The sequence below is a fragment of the Heptranchias perlo genome, chromosome 1, assembly GCF_035084215.1.
Source record: "Heptranchias perlo isolate sHepPer1 chromosome 1, sHepPer1.hap1, whole genome shotgun sequence".
Lineage (NCBI taxonomy): Eukaryota > Metazoa > Chordata > Chondrichthyes > Hexanchiformes > Hexanchidae > Heptranchias > Heptranchias perlo.
The window spans coordinates 186541346-186558688 of record NC_090325.1 but is presented as its reverse complement, the minus strand read 5'-3'; the positions used below and the strand labels follow the sequence as shown (position 1 = coordinate 186558688).

At 42.5% G+C, this 17343-nt stretch overlaps 2 protein-coding genes across 9 annotated transcripts in view; one reads left to right on the top strand and one right to left on the bottom strand.

The window, feature by feature from the left end:
- The window catches only part of LOC137329383 (transcriptional regulator protein Pur-beta-like), a 39280-nt gene extending 24252 nt beyond the window's left edge, over positions 1–15028 (bottom strand). For 3 of the 4 annotated variants that reach the window (XR_010964927.1, XR_010964929.1, XM_067994415.1), the window contains exons 1-2: positions 13460–15028; positions 11183–11289 (exon numbers count right to left, since the gene is read on the bottom strand). Coding sequence is in view for 2 of the 4 variants with exons in the window: in XM_067994415.1 (XP_067850516.1) it covers positions 11203–11289; positions 13460–14506 (1134 nt within the window). In the remaining 2 variants the exon portion in view is untranslated. Of the gene's footprint in view, positions 1–9108; positions 11290–13459 lie in introns of those variants that run through there. The other variant, XM_067994414.1, reaches the window with a different exon arrangement.
- A 112-nt stretch (positions 15029–15140) lies between these two features.
- The window catches only part of wrn (WRN RecQ like helicase), a 104089-nt gene continuing 101886 nt past the window's right edge, over positions 15141–17343 (top strand). For 4 of the 5 annotated variants that reach the window (XR_010964922.1, XR_010964924.1, XM_067994410.1 and 1 more), the window contains exon 1: positions 15141–15471. The gene's annotated coding sequence lies outside the window, so the exon portion shown is untranslated. Of the gene's footprint in view, positions 15472–15521; positions 15997–17343 lie in introns of those variants that run through there. The other variant, XM_067994411.1, reaches the window with a different exon arrangement.

Genomic DNA, 17343 nt, shown 5'->3' with positions numbered 1-17343 from the left:
TTTGTGTGACCCCTTTTGAAGCAGGAAAATTCTCAAATTGGTTTAGTAAATCATTTCATATTCACTCCCAAAGTAAAATTTCTAGCACTATCCTGCTTCTAGTTCCGCTATCAAATCATTCAAAGTCGCCATAAAAAATAAAGATTTAAATTTGAAGCTTCCAATTCCGCTCTCTCAAATAGAGCATGCTGTTCCAGCAAATATCAGTTCGAGGAGAGCTGATGACAAACATGTCTGTGGTTATTAGGTGCCATGAGTATTACTGTGGATAACCATGTATTAAGTAGTTTCCTTTTCTTTTGAGCAGCCAATGTCACATTTTATTAATACACCAAAATATCCACAGGGACCCAAAGCTAGGTACATGCTGTAAATGTACCTGTAAAATTAGTTTGTTTTGCCACCTCCCCGCCACGATACACAAACTCAATCACTATCTGTACAAAACAAAATGCTAGTTCTTGAATGAAATGTTGAAAGTGCCCCTGTAATCTTAAGACTTTAATTCAGTATTTAACCTTTTAATATATTAAGAGAATTAACAGAGTGGGCAAAAAAAATTCTCCCCACAACAAAGCCATTACTTTTTCTTCCCCAGTGAGCTTCCAGTTACATCACAACTACTATTGATGTAAAATGCAGACAGTGCTGCAGGAAATGGCTTCCCGTTCATTTCATTGCTGGCTCTTTGATAATGCAGCATCAATAGGCACAAACTTTTAAACCCAAAGGTATTAAGTAATCAAATTAAAAGTTATTATATAAAAATGAACCTCAGCATATCTTTTGCACTAATAGAGATGCATTCGTTTTGGAAAATAAATATACGCAATACTAAAAAAAAAATCAAAAAGTTCCAAAAATTCAGTTGTTACTGTATCTCTCATCTACATTGCCATGAATGTCAAAACTACGTGAATTAACATGAGAGGCTGAGCTGCTAGGTCTCCAATGCTGTAGTTGTTTACAGATTCCACATACAAGTACAGATTTTAACCTTTTTACCATGGAAACAGCTCAGAGCGAAAATGCTGACACTTTAACAAAATAAGCTTCTTGTTTTGCACACTTTTTTTAATTAAGTAATTTTACTGTATTTTCTTAACCTCAGAATTGTCATTCTACCCATGAAACATTTAAACCAATCACTGATAGTTCAACAAAATGCAAAACAAAGGCGACCTTCAGAAAAACAAGACAGCTAATCAAAATTCTGTCTTATGGTTGAAGCATTCCTTTCCTAGATGTTTTGATTGCCTAAAGTAATTATATAATTTAATAGGTTCCACTTACATGGCTGGCAGCTGTGACCAAGTACAGTAATTTAAACATGATTTAACATTTAATGCAGACTTGTGCAGCTTTGAATAGGTTTCTTAAAATAGTGCAAGATTTTGTTTTAAAAGGCTAGAATTAAATAAATAATTACAGTTTGATTTGTGGACTTTCAGATAAATCGAACTGTAAGTAAAACGACACTCCAGAATCTTAGACCGATGCACGATACAAAATGTTATGCTTGACAAATGCGTAGGCTATTTGTAACGGGTATGGAATGAATGTACATTTTGCCATAATTTCTGCAATCAGTTCAGCCTGATAATTGTTTTCTTAAATTGCTGTAAACCTACCATATTTATTCAAAAGCCATGGTTATTGTGCTGGTTGTTCCAGTTGCTTTTAGATTTTGCTCTCTGTTATATTAAAATTGAAAACTGATGGTCTTTGGCTAGTTACATCCACCAGGGGCACAGTGCATTTGTAGAATGCCACAAAGTTGCAAAAGATTACTTGTGCAGACACAAAGAAGGTGAAATTCTTAACAAAAAATGCACATTTTCTCCAAAATAAAATGACTTGCTAACAAAATGACTCATGGCTTTGAACAGTACAATTTCTGAGAATGCAGCTTATTAATTATTGTGACAGATATTCTAATGTTCATGATGAAGCATATTCCCAAAGTAATACACATGTGCTATCCTGAAAGATAACCGGATAAATCTATATAGGTTTATATACAAAGGGGAAGTGAAAAGATGAAGTTATTTGATAGAATCAGATGCAATTACCAGTATCTGGCTATTTAGTAACACTTCAAAACTCAGTGTGCTGTGAATGGGTAGCAAGATAAAATAATCTCAGAGCACATACTATATTGCACAACAATCTAACACTAAAATTGTCACATTATGTAGATGAAATATGGGAAAATATACATGATTGAAATAAATGAGAGTCTCTGACTTTAGTAAACAACTCAAAACCTTCAAATGAAAATTGCCTAAATTTTAGATCACTCTTTTGGGATCATTCCTACAATGACATTTTGAGAGAAAATGATTCCCAAATAATTTCTAACAAATGCTGGAAATACACAACAGCTCTGTTGGCATCTGAAGAGATAAGACAAGTTAAATTTTTGGGTAGAGACTCTTTGTCTCACTTATCTTTTCAGAAGCTGATCAAACCACTGCATATTCCAGCATTTTTTGTTACAGCGAACGAATCGAAAATGAACTCAAGTCAAAGTTATTTCTGACTAGATATGGAAAAGCATTTTGTTCTCCAGAGATACTTTTCGTAATCTTACAGCAACTAACAGTACAAATTGTAAGACTGTGTTGCACAAGATGGGACTCAAAAAGAACTTCCGTTAGCATTTAAATTTTAAAAGGATGACTTTAACCTATTCAACAGATTTACAATTTAGTGAGAATCATAGACAAGCTTCTTCGAAGAATTCAACTTATTTTATGCAACCTCGACAATTCAAACTATGATACATTATTCAAATCTTCTGGTAGCTTGTGTTGATGCTGTTCTGTATTAACGTTATTTTGTGTACATTGTTAGTTATGCAAGAATGTTTAAGAAGTTTTTGTTAACTCCGTTGAGAATTCAGTGAATTAAGAGAGATTAGAAGACATCTCTAACAGCTATTTGAAGGGGAAGAGATTGCAGAGATGGGCGGGAGGAGGGGGGAAACACTAGTTTGAATCAAATTTAAATTGAAAATGTAATTTCATCTTTTAATTATGATCTTCATAGGTAATTAAAAATTCCATGCTTGTATTGTAGTTGGATATTTTAAACGATTTGTGCTTTTAATAAAAGGTAAGGTTATTTCCTTCAGAATAAAGTTCATTACAAAATAAAAGCAGCTCTGGTTACACTCAGCCATTGTTTTAGTTAAAGAATGACCCAAGTAAATACTGCAAGCCGTATGTAATATTTTCCTAGAAATCTAATATAAATAAAGAATCTTTTTGGAAAAATTATAAATTCCTAGATGTTAACATAATCCTTCATTACAATTCTCATGCTAAATTTGGATTGTTTTCTAGATGCTCACCTTATAACACATTTATTACTATACCAGTTGCTTTCAAGGCCAAGTACAGCCTTTAGACTAAGGTGGGGTTAGATGCCAGGGATAATGTACAGATTCAATCCTAATTTTCAAGTCATACATTCAGTCCTTACTTTTAAATTTCTATCATTAATTCCTCTATCCATATTTATAATGGAAGCTGCCCATGTAAAAATGTCACAGTAATTATACCTTCCTGCCACTGGTGGCACTGCAGCACCTTCACTGGGAAGAGGATGTAATTAGTGTGGCATGTTTATATAGGCTGCTCCCATAACAAATGTGGACAGAGGAATTTATAAAGGAAAATGTGAGCAGATGCAGGATTTTTCATATAGACATATGAGGCAATATTTCTTCTTAATACTTGAGTAAAAATTTGCAATGTTGTAGGAAACAAATTCAAAACGAATAAAGTTTACCATTAAAAATAGTTCAGCATTACAGAAAATCAGCAGCTAAGATGCTAACCAATCCAAGCCTGCAAGCAATAGTCAGGACCGCAGGGAAACAAATACACAGCAAATAATTCCAAAGCTAAGATAGCAAATATTGAGGCACTGGTATCATAAACTGGAACAAATGTAGCAACATTTCAAATGCCAATTAATTAAAGCAAAACTCAGAAGGCTCAATTTCTGTATTGCCAGAGTCCTGGTATTCGGTTTATCACCCTCTGCATAGTTTTTAAAAAGACTGTCAAAATCACGAGCTAACCTGGAATTGACTCCAGTTGATTAGTGGTATAATAAAGACTAATCATGCTTTTTCAAAGGCATTTTACAGGAAGATGCAGCTATTTTGGTGAGGGGGTGGGGAGCAAAAGGGGAAGGGGACTCAAGCACAATTATGGCTGCTTTCTAATATATTAATTGCTTCTCCATCTATGGAAATGAAAGGATATTTTGAACTGTAGCTTCCTACAGTCAACACTTCCAAATGTTTGCCATGCGCTTGACCAAAATCATATCACTATTTACATACATCCAAATCTATTTATAGTAAAACCTAACTACTGAATTGTTCGCTCCAAACAGATTTATTACAGTATCTATTTTTATTAAAAAACTAGCATTAATTTCATGGGAGCACATGTAAAAAAATAAAGTTTGATTTTTGATGCTTTCTCAATCTTACATGGGCCAAAAGAACAGGTACCGCTTACTGCAACAATCATGTTGAGTTGTTTAATGCACAACTGTTGAGAGGTATAGTAAAATACAAACAAAATAATGCAGTGGAATGAAACTTCTGATTCATTTTTATGCGCTGGTCAGGCAATCAAACTAACAATTAAATATACAGACGAAACATTTCAACTGACAGTATCATGCATTTGAATACAATTCACAGCATACAGGTGGCAAAACAAAAAATTCAAAAACAATAAGAGGGGAAATTCTAGAACTATTATGATTCATGAACAAATCTTCAATCACTGGTAACAACTTTCCACTGAGATACTAGCCTATTAGCAATTTTCCTCCCCAGTACCAAAATGGTTTTCAGAACCTCTCTCCATAATTTTTATTTGAATCTGAAATTACAATAAACTCAAGTTGCAATATCATTTATCTCGGTATTTCACAGAAGGGCTTTAAAAAACCCACAACTTTGTTTCTCTTACTGTTTCTCTCCCTCCCCCCACCGTAAAATACTCAGACAACACCCTAAGAATGAAACAGAAGAGAAGGTAGTTTTAAAACTTCTAATAGATTTCAGTGAAGACCTATTGATAACCCAGGGAAAGCATAATTGCAATTTCAATCTTGTGCTGCAGCAGCATTTTTGCATCAAAAACCTAAAATTTTTCCTTCAAATGCCAACAAAAATGTTGCATTATTTGGTATGTCTTTAATTCTACTTTAAGATATTGATTCAGCCATATTAGAAGCCACAAAAGAAAATTTAGTTACTAAAAGGCTAAACGGGAAACAGACAATGTTAAGTGTGCACGTTAAGCTACATCATCTGCTTTCTCACTCTACACAAAGTACATATCAAACCGTCCACATTATTAACAGGGATGGAAAAATATACAATGACCTTGTGAAATGGACTCCCTTCTAAATCTCCAAGGTAAGTGGCCAGTTTAGAAGAAAATAAAAATCATGTTGATAGAAAATTTACAAAGAAAAAATAGCATTTTTATAACAATGCACCAATGTATTCACTGCAGGGCTAGAATTTAAGTTAGTGAACCTGGTATATCAAACCAAATCCCACAACTGGTATTCTACACTTGCTTTCTGGGTATTCACAGATACAAACCTTTAGGGGCAGCTGTATTAAAAGTAAAAGGGTGGAATTAGTGCACTGCACTATATCTGGTTATGTCTGAAATGGGTGTGTTTAAAGCTACACAAGCAATGATTTGTTTGGATTAGTTTCAGTTGGTATTGATCATGACAAATCAATCTTTGCGATTAAGTTGTGAAGTGCTCATCTATATATCTTTTAAACTCAAGTGCCAATTTTTTCAGTTCAGCCAAAAGAGCTGAAATTATTCAACATGAATACTAGCCTCACGGGACTGGAATATTCCATCCTTGTATTTAAAACTTTTGTTTAACTATTTTGCACTGAAAATGTTTGTTCAAATGTTTTGTATTTAAATTGAAGAGAACACAAAATTCTAGACCTGCAGCACTTTTTCTTTAAGCTATTAACTATAATCTTGCTGCTCTGAATGGGATTTTTTTTGTTCTTGGGACATGGGCAATGATGGCTAGATTGCATTTATTGCACATCCCTACTTGCCCTGAGGTGGTGATGATGGGGCTTCTCTTTGAACTGATGCAATCCTGTGGTGATGGCAATCCCATAATGGTGTTAGGTAGGGAAATCCAGGATTCTGACCCAGTAATGATGAAGGAATGGCAATATATTTCCAAGTCAGGAGGGTGTGTAACTTGGAGGTGACGGTGTTGCCACAACATTTCTGCTCTTGGGAGGAACAAAAATATAAGCATGAAATGAGAAAGGACCCATTACTCCTATCAAATCCATTCCTTCCATAGATCATGTACAGAACAATTTACCTTCATCGTGTATTCTATTCAACATATCTAGGCCACCTGTGAGATGCAATCAAACAAAGATAAAACTTCCAGGAAGATGAAGCAAAATTTCTTCAAGACCCAAAGTTAATAGAATATAATCTAGCCATGCAACTTCCATTGTTCAATCCCAAACACTTGCTTTCAACAATGCACCAACAGCACAGGAACCATCACGTCCCTTAGCATTTGACTACCTATGTCAAAATAAAGTATCTGTACAACGTTCAATTCTAATAAAATCTGCGAGAAGACACAATCTTTTGAAATCAATAGATGGCCTTAACGTCACCTGGTTTGCACACTTTTTCCATCCTCCTCTACAATAGCATAGTTTCAACGGCTCTAACCAAAGACGTGACAGCAAAATACTGTAGCATTTACAGGATTACTACAGTCTTCTTCAGTGGTCATACTTATAATTATATTGTATATCAAGATTACAATAACTAATATTATGGTAGTTAAGTGTTTGCATTGTATTCCAACTCTTTCTTCATTTTGATCATAGTAGGTATTATTATTAAGGAACTACCTACTCATTGTTAAACTGCAATGGAGTTTTCATTACGTAATCTTGATCTAGTATGTGTACATATTAGATAGAAGCATGCACACATAGATTAACTTTTTTCTCCCTCAAAACATGTACATCACAAATTCAAATAATAATTCATTATGGTAATATTTAGCTGTAATCTAATAAATTGAACTAGCAAAAAGGATTAACATTCCAAAAGACAAAAAAGGTAGGCGAGCCCAAAAAGGAAAGCAAAACTAGACAGTTTCTAAATTGCAGCATGTGCACAAATTCTATTACACTTCATACAACAGTACACTGATCAAACAAACACCACACAGTTCTGCAACATAAGGTGCAAGCAAAACTCTTGACAAATGGTAACCATTTGCCTATTGCACTATACCGGTGATACTTCAGATTCAAAATGTGCAAAAATCTCCACATGTTTGGAACTGCTTTAAAATTAAATGACTGGAACACCTGTATTATGACAGCGATAAGGATGCAAGCAATCAGTAGAGTAGACAATTGTATTTAAAATTCATTGGTAATCGTAACTTGCCAATACACATCATTTGGGTCTAATGTCATCCATTAAAAGTCAGTCTGGATTGCAGAACACCTACATGCCACGTCTGCCAAGATGTTAGCAAAGTGCATGTCAATGAAAAACTGAAAATGTACTAGTTTGACTCTCCATTTTAAAAAAACCCAATGTGGTTATATTTTTTAATCAATTATTAAATCTAAGACAACATAAACTGAAAGAAAAACTAGAAAGCAATCCAATAAATGCTATACAAACTGGGTTAATATTGTTGTATACTTGGAAACCAAAACAAATTGGAAGTAGTTGGAGAATTAAGAGGCTCCAGTGATACAATGCTGGACCATCACTTGGAGCATAGATCTAAATCCTAGCCTTAATTATTTTGGGAGGGGAGGCATTAAAAAAAAGAATTTTGTGCTCATATGAAGACTAGTGATATAAATTTTGGGGAATGGACACCCCTGCAATTTTGTCACCTAGTGTCAGCATAAAATACTCCCTGCTCAGCTTTTGCACAGATTTGATGCAGAGTAAATATCCTTTTGCTCTGCTCAACAGTGTGCCTTAACCAACCTCAGAACACTACCTATTACAAAATGTGACATTTCCATTCCCACATCATACTTCTCCAAGGGAAACTGCCAGTTTTGGACTGCCAACTCACTAACTAGGCACTAGATCACGCCAAACTAATTTTATATTGAGTCTTTACGGTCAGCACAACATGGACTTTCACTTTACCAATCTGGGATGCTTTCAAACCCAGGTCAGAGAACTGAAAGTGTTCTAACTCTCTGGATGACCCAGTTGCTACTGGGAGTCTTTTGAACTTAACTGCCCCCTATTAAATGAAGTGGGCTGATCAGTTACATGCAGCACCTTGGTCCAGCTCGATAGAAGAAAAACACGAGATGTTAAATCTCACCCTACAAAGTTACCTTATTAACTTACTGAGAAAGGCATTAATGAAAGTTATGAAGCAATCCACAACCTAGTAAGTCCCATCGACCTGGCTGAAACAGGACAAGAAGTAAGAGCAACAAAAATGAGAAAACCAGGCCAAAAGAAATTAAATAATGTAATCACACCTTCTGCAATGACTGAAATTTGATTAGTTATGAGTTCTTAATTTCAACTGATGGGCATGTGAGATTGATGATGCTCAACATCATATTGGTTCAATGTCTATAGTAAATAAGGGAGATAAATACAGTATTGGAAGGAAAATAATGTGGAACACAAATATGAAAATCTATTTTAAAAATGCTGTTGACTAACCATAATGGAAAATTACTGTACGGTTGGTGGTACAGGAAGCTTGACTGACGGTTGGGCTGTTCCATCAAAACTATTCTCAGTTATGACCCACTGTGCTGGTCTATTATTACTTAACTTAATTACAAGGAATTATCAGTTTAATGACAACTCTTTGATTTCAAGAAAAAAAAAGGAAACTGACTTGCATTTACAAGATCTATTGCTAATGATCATTAGTAAATTCCAAACTGCACATAAAAATGCTTTGTACAGCTTGTACACATTTCCAGTCTACTCTTGTATTTATGATTGTACTGCGATCATTCATTGTAGGGAATCTTAGAATGGATTGTTAATTTATAAGCCAACTGCACTTTTAGATCCTTTTTAATCTAGCTTACCTATCCTAATTTTGATTGTATCGGAAATATGGAGACTAATGAAGGCTCAAATAAGCATTTCTTTGTTATGTACCTGCACAGTGCCAATGTGCAATACATTCTACATGATGTATACAAGTAAGGGTAGCACTCACTATTTCAATGAGAACCGTACTGCTGCATTACTGTGGATTATAAATCATTACACCACTCTAAATCAGAAGAAACTGAACTCAAACTTGACATTATATAGATGTGCAAATATAGTGAAACACACCCCACATGTCCAGGCAACTGGAACAATCCCTTTTGGGAAAGTGGCAGGAAACTTTTCAAAATGTAAACAGATTAAACACTAAGCTTTACAAATCTGTTGGTTCTTGAAACACTTTCCTCTCTCCCCACCCAGAAAATAAATGTATAACTTTATAACACCAGTTTAATGGCAACTTTCTAACAGGAGCTGAAGTGCAACATTCCCCGTAAACCATCTTTTCTCCCTCCGCTTTAGGGGGAAAAAAGTGTAAAATGTAGAGCACAATAGAAAAATTTACAACACAAAATAATTTCAATTTCCAGCCTATGAATTTGTATGACGATTTACAACCGCCATGGTGTTTTGCCTGGATATCTACTTGATTGTCTCATGCAAAGTTTGAATTACAAGGGTTAGAGACTTTTGATAGCAAAATGAGGGCTAATTTGCAGGTTACTTGACAACTCTACTAGTTAGATGTACTCATTTCCAAAATATCCCCAAGTCCTTTCTACACACTACAGAAATGGTCGCCGATGTCTTGTAGTGCAGTTAGTTCTATAGAACACAGCAAAGAAACTTTGCAAATATACTAGGTATGCAATTAATTCCAGCTGATGCTATAAAGTTACATTATGTGCCTTTGATAATAGGTCACAGTCCAAAAAGCTGTCATAACACTGCAGGATAACCTGCATGGGGGTACCAAGATCATAACAATGTGCACCCACAAATCAAAAAAATCCCCAGATGTCAGTAAATATGTTATAAAAAGTCCTACACTTCTCTTTGATGATGCAGAGGATTAATGTCATGCACCCAGTACTGCAGCAGAGCTCTTAATCCATGGTCTACATCATTATAAAAGTAACTGCAGTATGAAGTAGCATAGTTATTCCATACTCATGTTATAACAATTACTGTGGTTTATTGTTGAATGTTTTTGGTACCGCCTCTGTACTCAAGTGAAGTGATTGCTACAGTTTGCCATTTTGTTCAGACAAGTAACAGGCACTGCACTGGAGTGGTCTGCCTTGGTGCAGAACAAAACTTATATTGGTGAAGGGCTGTCCCCAGTTATTATAGGGAAAGGAGAGCAGCACCCCATTTCTATTCTTTAAAAGAAGTGCAAAAACAATATTAAAGGCTATTAAGTACCTGTCACAGTTATACGTGTCAGGTACGGTAGTGACTCCGCTTTCTCTGCCCCCCCCAACCATGTCCTAACAAAAAGAAAGAAGAATTTTACACAATCCAGAGTGGACAGTTTTTTGTGGCTGGGGACAATCCTATGGCACACTGGTCTGTGGTTTATTTCCCATGGTTATTCAATACAAGTCTGGAATAAAATATTTATAATGCACTTATTCTCATTGGTTATAAATTGATTAAAGTGCATTAGACAAGCTAAAGTGAGCAATCTAGGGAGTTATTGCCTGCTTTTGAACCCCATTTTTTTTTCCAATGGGGGGGGGGGGGGAAGGAAAAGAAGTGCGCTCGATGCGGTACACATTGTACAGAGTTAGTACTGAATACTCTAGAAAGTACCGTTCAAATTTTGGTAAACTAAAAATCACAATACAGTACATGCAAAACGTATATCATATTTTGTGCTGATTTGAATTTTTAGATGACTTGAATTTTAAATTGCCATATCACATGACAACTACATAGACTTTGATAGCCTAAAAGTTGTAAAAAAACTTGATTCTTTCAGGAAAAGAATGGGCATATGGCGCTTACGCCATGAATCAAGTGAAATAAATTGCTACAACTTTACTTACAGCAGGCAGGCTGTAACTGTTCACGTAGAGAATAGGAGAGTATTTTTTTCCGTGGATGGTTCTACAACTATTGAGATGCCAGTCATATTTCTGTTGGTAGGTTTGTACTGAAAAAGAAAAAGCAACTGCATTTTTATATTAAAAATGCTTCTTGTTTGTATAATCTAAAGGATTTATGAAAGCGTGGCAGGAGGGTTTTAAAATGCAATGTTAACCACAGCAAATTCTAACTCCTTTTAAGGAGGCTAAACCGAGCACACAAACCCAACTCCATCAATTTGCTACTTCGAGGGTTGGACCAATAAAGTATAACGGGGCCAGATAATTTTTTCTATTGTACATGCGATCAGTCGGCGGTGGTCTTGGGGAATAGCTGGGTGGGGGGGGGGGGGGGGGAGAGATGGGGAAATGATGTTGATTGTGGAGGAGGGGAGGGGGGGGGGAGGGGGAAGATCATGGCGGGGGAGGGGGAAAGAGATGATGGTGACGATGGTGGGTGGGGGGGGAGATGACGATGGTGGGTGGGGGGAAGAGGACGATGGTGGCGATGGTGGGTGGGGGAGATGACGATGGCGGGTGGGGGGAGATGACGATGGTGACTATGGCGGATGGGGGGCGGTGACGATGGTGGGTCGGGGGAGGTGACGATGGTGGGTCGGGGGAGGTGACGATGGAGACGATGGTGGGTGGGGGGAGATGACGATGGAGACGATGGTGGGTGGGGGGAGATGATGATGGTGGGTGGGGGGAGATGACGCTGGAGACGATGGTGGGTGGGGGGGGGGGGAGATGACGATGGAGATGATGGTGGGTGGGGGGGGGGGAGATGACGATGGAGGGTGGGGGGGGAGATGACGATGGAGACGATGGTGGGTGGGGGGGGGGAGATGACGATGGAGACGATGGTGGGTGGGGGGAGATGACGATGGAGACGATGGTGGGTGGGGGGAGATGACGATGGAGACGATGGTGGGTGGGGGGAGATGACGATGGAGACGATGGTGGGTGGGGGGAGATGACGATGGAGACGATGGTGGGTGGGGGGGAGATGACGATGGAGACGATGGTGGGTGGGGGGGGGGGGGAGATGACGATGGAGACGATGGTGAGTGGGGGGAGATGACGATGGAGACGATGGTGGGTGGGGGGTGATGACGATGGTGGGTGGGGGGAGATGACGATGGAGACGATGGTGGGTGGGGGGGGGGGGGAGATGACGATGGAGACGATGGTGGGTGGGGGGTGATGACGATGGTGGGTGGGGGGAGATGACGATGGTGGGTGGGGGGAGATGACGATGGTGGGTGGGGGGGGAGATGACGATGGAGACGATGGTGGGTGGGGGGAGATGACGATGGTGGGTGGGTGGGAGTTGGCGATGGTGGGTGGGGGGAGTTGACGATGTTGGGTGGGGCGAGATGACGATGGTGACGATGCTGGGTGGGGTGAGATGGCGATGCTGGGTGGCGCGAGATGGTGGTGACGATGCTGGGTGGCGCGAGATGGCGGTGACGATTGGGTGGCGGTGACGATGCTGGGCGGTGATGATGCTGGGTGGCGCGAGATGGCGGTGACGATGCTGGGTGGCGCGAGATGGCGGTGACGATGCTGGGTGGCGGTGACGATGCTGGGTGGCGGTGACGATGCTGGGTGGCGCGAGATGGCGGTGACGATGCTGGGTGGCGCGAGGACGGTGACGATGGTGGGTGGGGGGAGGCTCTGACGATGGTGGGTGGGGGGAGGCTCTGACGATGGTGGGTGGGGGGAGGCTCTGACGATGGTGGGTGGGGGGAGGCTCTGACGATGGTGGGTGGGGGGAGGCTCTGACGATGGTGGGTGGGGGGAGGCTCTGACGATGGTGGGTGGGGGGAGGCTCTGACGATGGTGGGTGGGGGGAGGCTCTGACGATGGTGGGTGGGGGGAGGCTCTGACGATGGTGGGTGGGGGGAGGCTCTGACGATGGTGGGTGGGGGGAGGCTCTGACGATGGTGGGTGGGGGGAGGCTCTGACGATGGTGGGTGGGGGGAGATGATGATGGGTGTGGGGAGATCAAGCGGGGGATGATATCAAGGGAACAGATGTTGGATGTCAATCTTCCTCCTCCTCCTCTTCACTATCTGCGGCAGTTTCTGTGGTCAGCTCGGCCCTCCTGTCACTGCGTCTTTCCTGGATACCCCTCATCTCCTCGGCGTATTTGATAAAGTTATCCCCGAAGCGGGCCCAAGCTTTGTAAGGGACGGTGATGGAGTGGCGGTAAGACGGTTTCACCTCGCTCACCCTCAGGAACACCCCGTAACGGTTGGAGCCGACGTCGAAGAAGAACCTCTTGTTATCGACAGGCACCGAGATCCCTTCGGGCAGCTCCAGCGACATCAGGGCCGTGCCATCGTCCCCCAGGCCGCCGCCTCCTCCCGCGCCCGCAACGCCGCCGGCCTCCGCCGCACCGGCTCCGTAATCCTCGATCAGTTTGGCCAAAGCGTCCCTGAACTCTATGAGTCCCTGAGCGGGGAGGGCAATGGTCTGCCCCTGGCCCGAGTAGCCCCAGCCGGGGCCTCGGCTCATGGTCTGCCGGATGCGCAGGAAGCGGCCTCGCTGATTCTCCTTCAGGTCCAGATAGTACTTACGGTTCTCCCGCACCAGGTACTCGCTCTTCAACACCCGCTGCAGCGGCGGCGGCTCTTCCTGCCGGCCCGGCCCGGCATGGACCTGAGGCTGGGCTGATGCCGGGGCTTGGACCGGACTCTGATGCTGGTGGTGGTGCTGCTGCTGCTGCCTCCGGGAGCTCGCGTCTCCGATGCCTCCGCCGCTGGGCCCGAGCTGCGCGTAGTGCTCGATGAAGTCCCCCAGGTAGTCGCGCATCTCGGCCGCCACCGACATGGAGACGGTGAGGCGGCTCTTGTGGCCTCCCGAGCCCACCTCGGCGATCTTCAGGAAGCGGCCCTTGGCGTTCTGCTTGACGTCCAGGTAGAAGCGCTTGTTCTGGATGTCCACCCGCTTGGAGGCCAGCTCCTGGGTCTCGAGCATCATCAGCAGCAGCGGCGGCGGCGGCGGCGGGGGGGCTGGAGGCGGCGGGGCGCCGGGGGCCGGGCTGGGATCCCTTGCCTCCGGACACTGCGGCGCCTCTTCTTCTTCTTCTTCTTCTCCTCCTTCTCCATCCTCCTGCGGCGCCGCCTCCACCACCACCACCTCCTCCTCCTCCTCCTCGGGAGGTGGGAGAGCGACAGGTAGCGGAGACGGATGAGTATCCAGGGGCGCGGTAATGGTGGCGTCGGCCGGTGCCGGTGCAGCTCCTCCTGTGCCGCGGTCACTGTCTCTGTTCGCCATTGGGAGTGGTGGTGGTGGTGGTGGTGGTGGTGGCGGATCAGGGTCGAGACGCGGCGGCCTCGCGTTCACTGTCACCCCGGATCCGTGGCTCGAGGAGGCGGGGGTGATGTCGTCGTTGTTGTTTTCAAACCGCCTTTTCCGTCCGTCGCGTGCCACCAACTGTCAACCGCCGCCGCTCGCGCGCGCCCCGCAACCACTTCTTCAATTCATTTACCTTCACTCTCCCGCTCGGCAACAGACCCCTCCACCAGAGCGCAGACTCATTGATCGCACGCGGATCGAGGCGGGCGGGGGTGGGAGGGGGGGGGGGTAGAAGGTAGAGGAACGCCCATCACCATGACAACGAGCGGCGCCGCTCCTATTAAAAGAAGACGAGACTGAGAATGGAGGGCGGTGGGGAAGACATGTTCGATCCTTCGCCGGGAGGTGGATCGAAGCTTCTTTTTCATCATCATCATAATAATAATAATGATGATAGGGTGGCGGGTGGCACCGCCGCTTGCATTTGGCACTTTCTTTTCCTGAAGCAAGGGAGTGAGAGAAATCGATGTGAGACCTCGTCAATCGAGCGCCGAAAAACCCGAACGCGCGCGACCGAAGGGATCGGGTCAGACTTGCGCGTGCGCGTGCGGATCACGTGGCCAGTATCCCGGGCCGGCGGGGGTGGGCGCAATCAGAATAATTAATCGATTCTAATTCGTAAGGTGAAGCGCTTTGGCGCGCGGGGACTGCCGCCGCCGCCGCCGTCCTTCTTCTCCCTTCCCCTCTCTTCATCTTCTCGAGGCTTCCGGGAAGTCGCGTTTCCACTTTTTAAGCCTGATTGCCAATGCTGCCGGGAGGCCGACCGATTGAGTGGCAGCACCGGCGGGTGCGCGTTGGGCCGTGAGGGAGCCCCGGGGTTTGGTTGGAGCCCATCCCGGCTGCGGCGGCGGCAGCAGCAACGGTGACCGCCACTCTGTGACCCGGTAATTGTGCGTTGTGTGAAGAACTGCTCTTGTGTCTGGGATGCATTATTTGCCGGCTTCTTTGGGCATGCTGTGACCAGCAGGAGAGTTAAAATTGTTCACTGCCAAGTCCTTTCTGCAGACTGCTGGACAACACAACCCCTAGACACTTGCATTTATGTACACGCCGTTAATGTAATAAATAGCGGGTCAGCAAGTCTGTTGTCTTTCGGATGAGTGGAAGATTGTGGGGTCAAGTCCCACATCAGAGACATGAGCACATTATCCAGGCTGACAGTTCACTGCAGTACTGTCGGAGGTGCCGTCAAAGATGTTGGCCGGGACACTGGGAGAACTCTTCTTTGAATAGTGCCACGAGGTCTCTTACATCCACCTTGAGGATAGACTGGGCGTCTGTTTACTGTTTCATCCAAAAGATTGCACTTCCAACAGTGTAGCATTCCTATAGTACTACTGAAGTGCCAGCCTAGATAATGTGCCTTAGACTCAAGAGTGGGTCTTGAACCCAAAACCTCTGACTCAGAGGTGAGCCAAGGCTTACACTTACTTTTAGTTATCTCTTGTATTACACTTCATTTGCTGTCACGCAATCTTGATTATATAGATAGAGTACAATTTTTTAAAACCTGAGCCAGTTCTCATTTCCAGCTGTCACATGCAACTTGTAGAAACTTGCATTACGTCAATCATGTGCAGGTGTTTGCAGCCACTTTCCAACAGATAATACAACTCAGATCTCAAGAAAACTGAAGTCGTAGTTGCTAGTGAAAGTGACCTTTTGTTGGAAAATAGTTCACCGTTAATGTTTCTCCGTGGGAACAAAACATGTTCTTGGAATGAAACCCTTGTCTCATCCTACTTTTTATTTACTTGTTTTGTAATTTGAAAGTAATCACTATAATCACCACATAGAACATGGTGCAGCAGATCCACCCATTCTGTGACCAAATAGAGGAAAATGAAAAGGTATTGACTGAACTACCTTCCAATCCAGCAAATGTTTTGAGGATGAAGACACAGTCAAGTGGAGATTCTGGTGCTGCTTTAGGACCTCAGAAGCTTTCAGTTGCCACAAACCCTTCATTTACTCTGATTAATATGTCATATTATGTGATGATTTATGGCTCCCTAGGGAGGCAGTGGAAGCATTTAGTATTGATTCATTCAAATGCAAATTAGATAGATTTCTTTCAGGAAAGCAACATTTTGGGCTATAGTATGAGTAATTTGAGATATGACCCGTGGTAAGTGTAGCATGCTTGGGAGGAAAAATGTGACTTTTTGGGCCTATGGTTCCCAAAGCTCTCCACCACTGGGGTTTACTTCGTGTCATGTCTGGGCCTGTTGCAGACTAATTGATGGAGATTGATCGCCATGGTTAGTCAACAACTCCATTATCAATGTATCATGCAACCACCAGGATGGTAGAAGGCGAACTAGATGGACCTTGGTCTTTTTCCATGTAGCATTTCATATGTTCCTATTGTTTAGCAATGAGTGTGCGTTAGAAGGTTTGTACCAGCAACCCAGTAAAGGTCTCGGCCTTGAGCACTGGGCGCTGTCAGAAATAACCACTTCGGTACAAATATATTGGAACAAGTACAAATTAATATTCATTTGTCTCTGTGACAAGTTTGTGAGATCAATCTGAGATTATACTATAAAATATGTGGTCAAAATTGAAATGATAGCTCCATTGTGTTTTGAGAAAGCAAGAATCTGACCTCTTTCATGTCTGGAAATCTGACCTCCCTTTTATTATGGCCAGTGATGGGCAGAAATTAGTCAGGATGTGAGATTATTAGCCAGTACATGTTTGACGGACAGAATCTTTCCGTAAATTTTACTTCTGCGATCTGGTAGCTATCAACG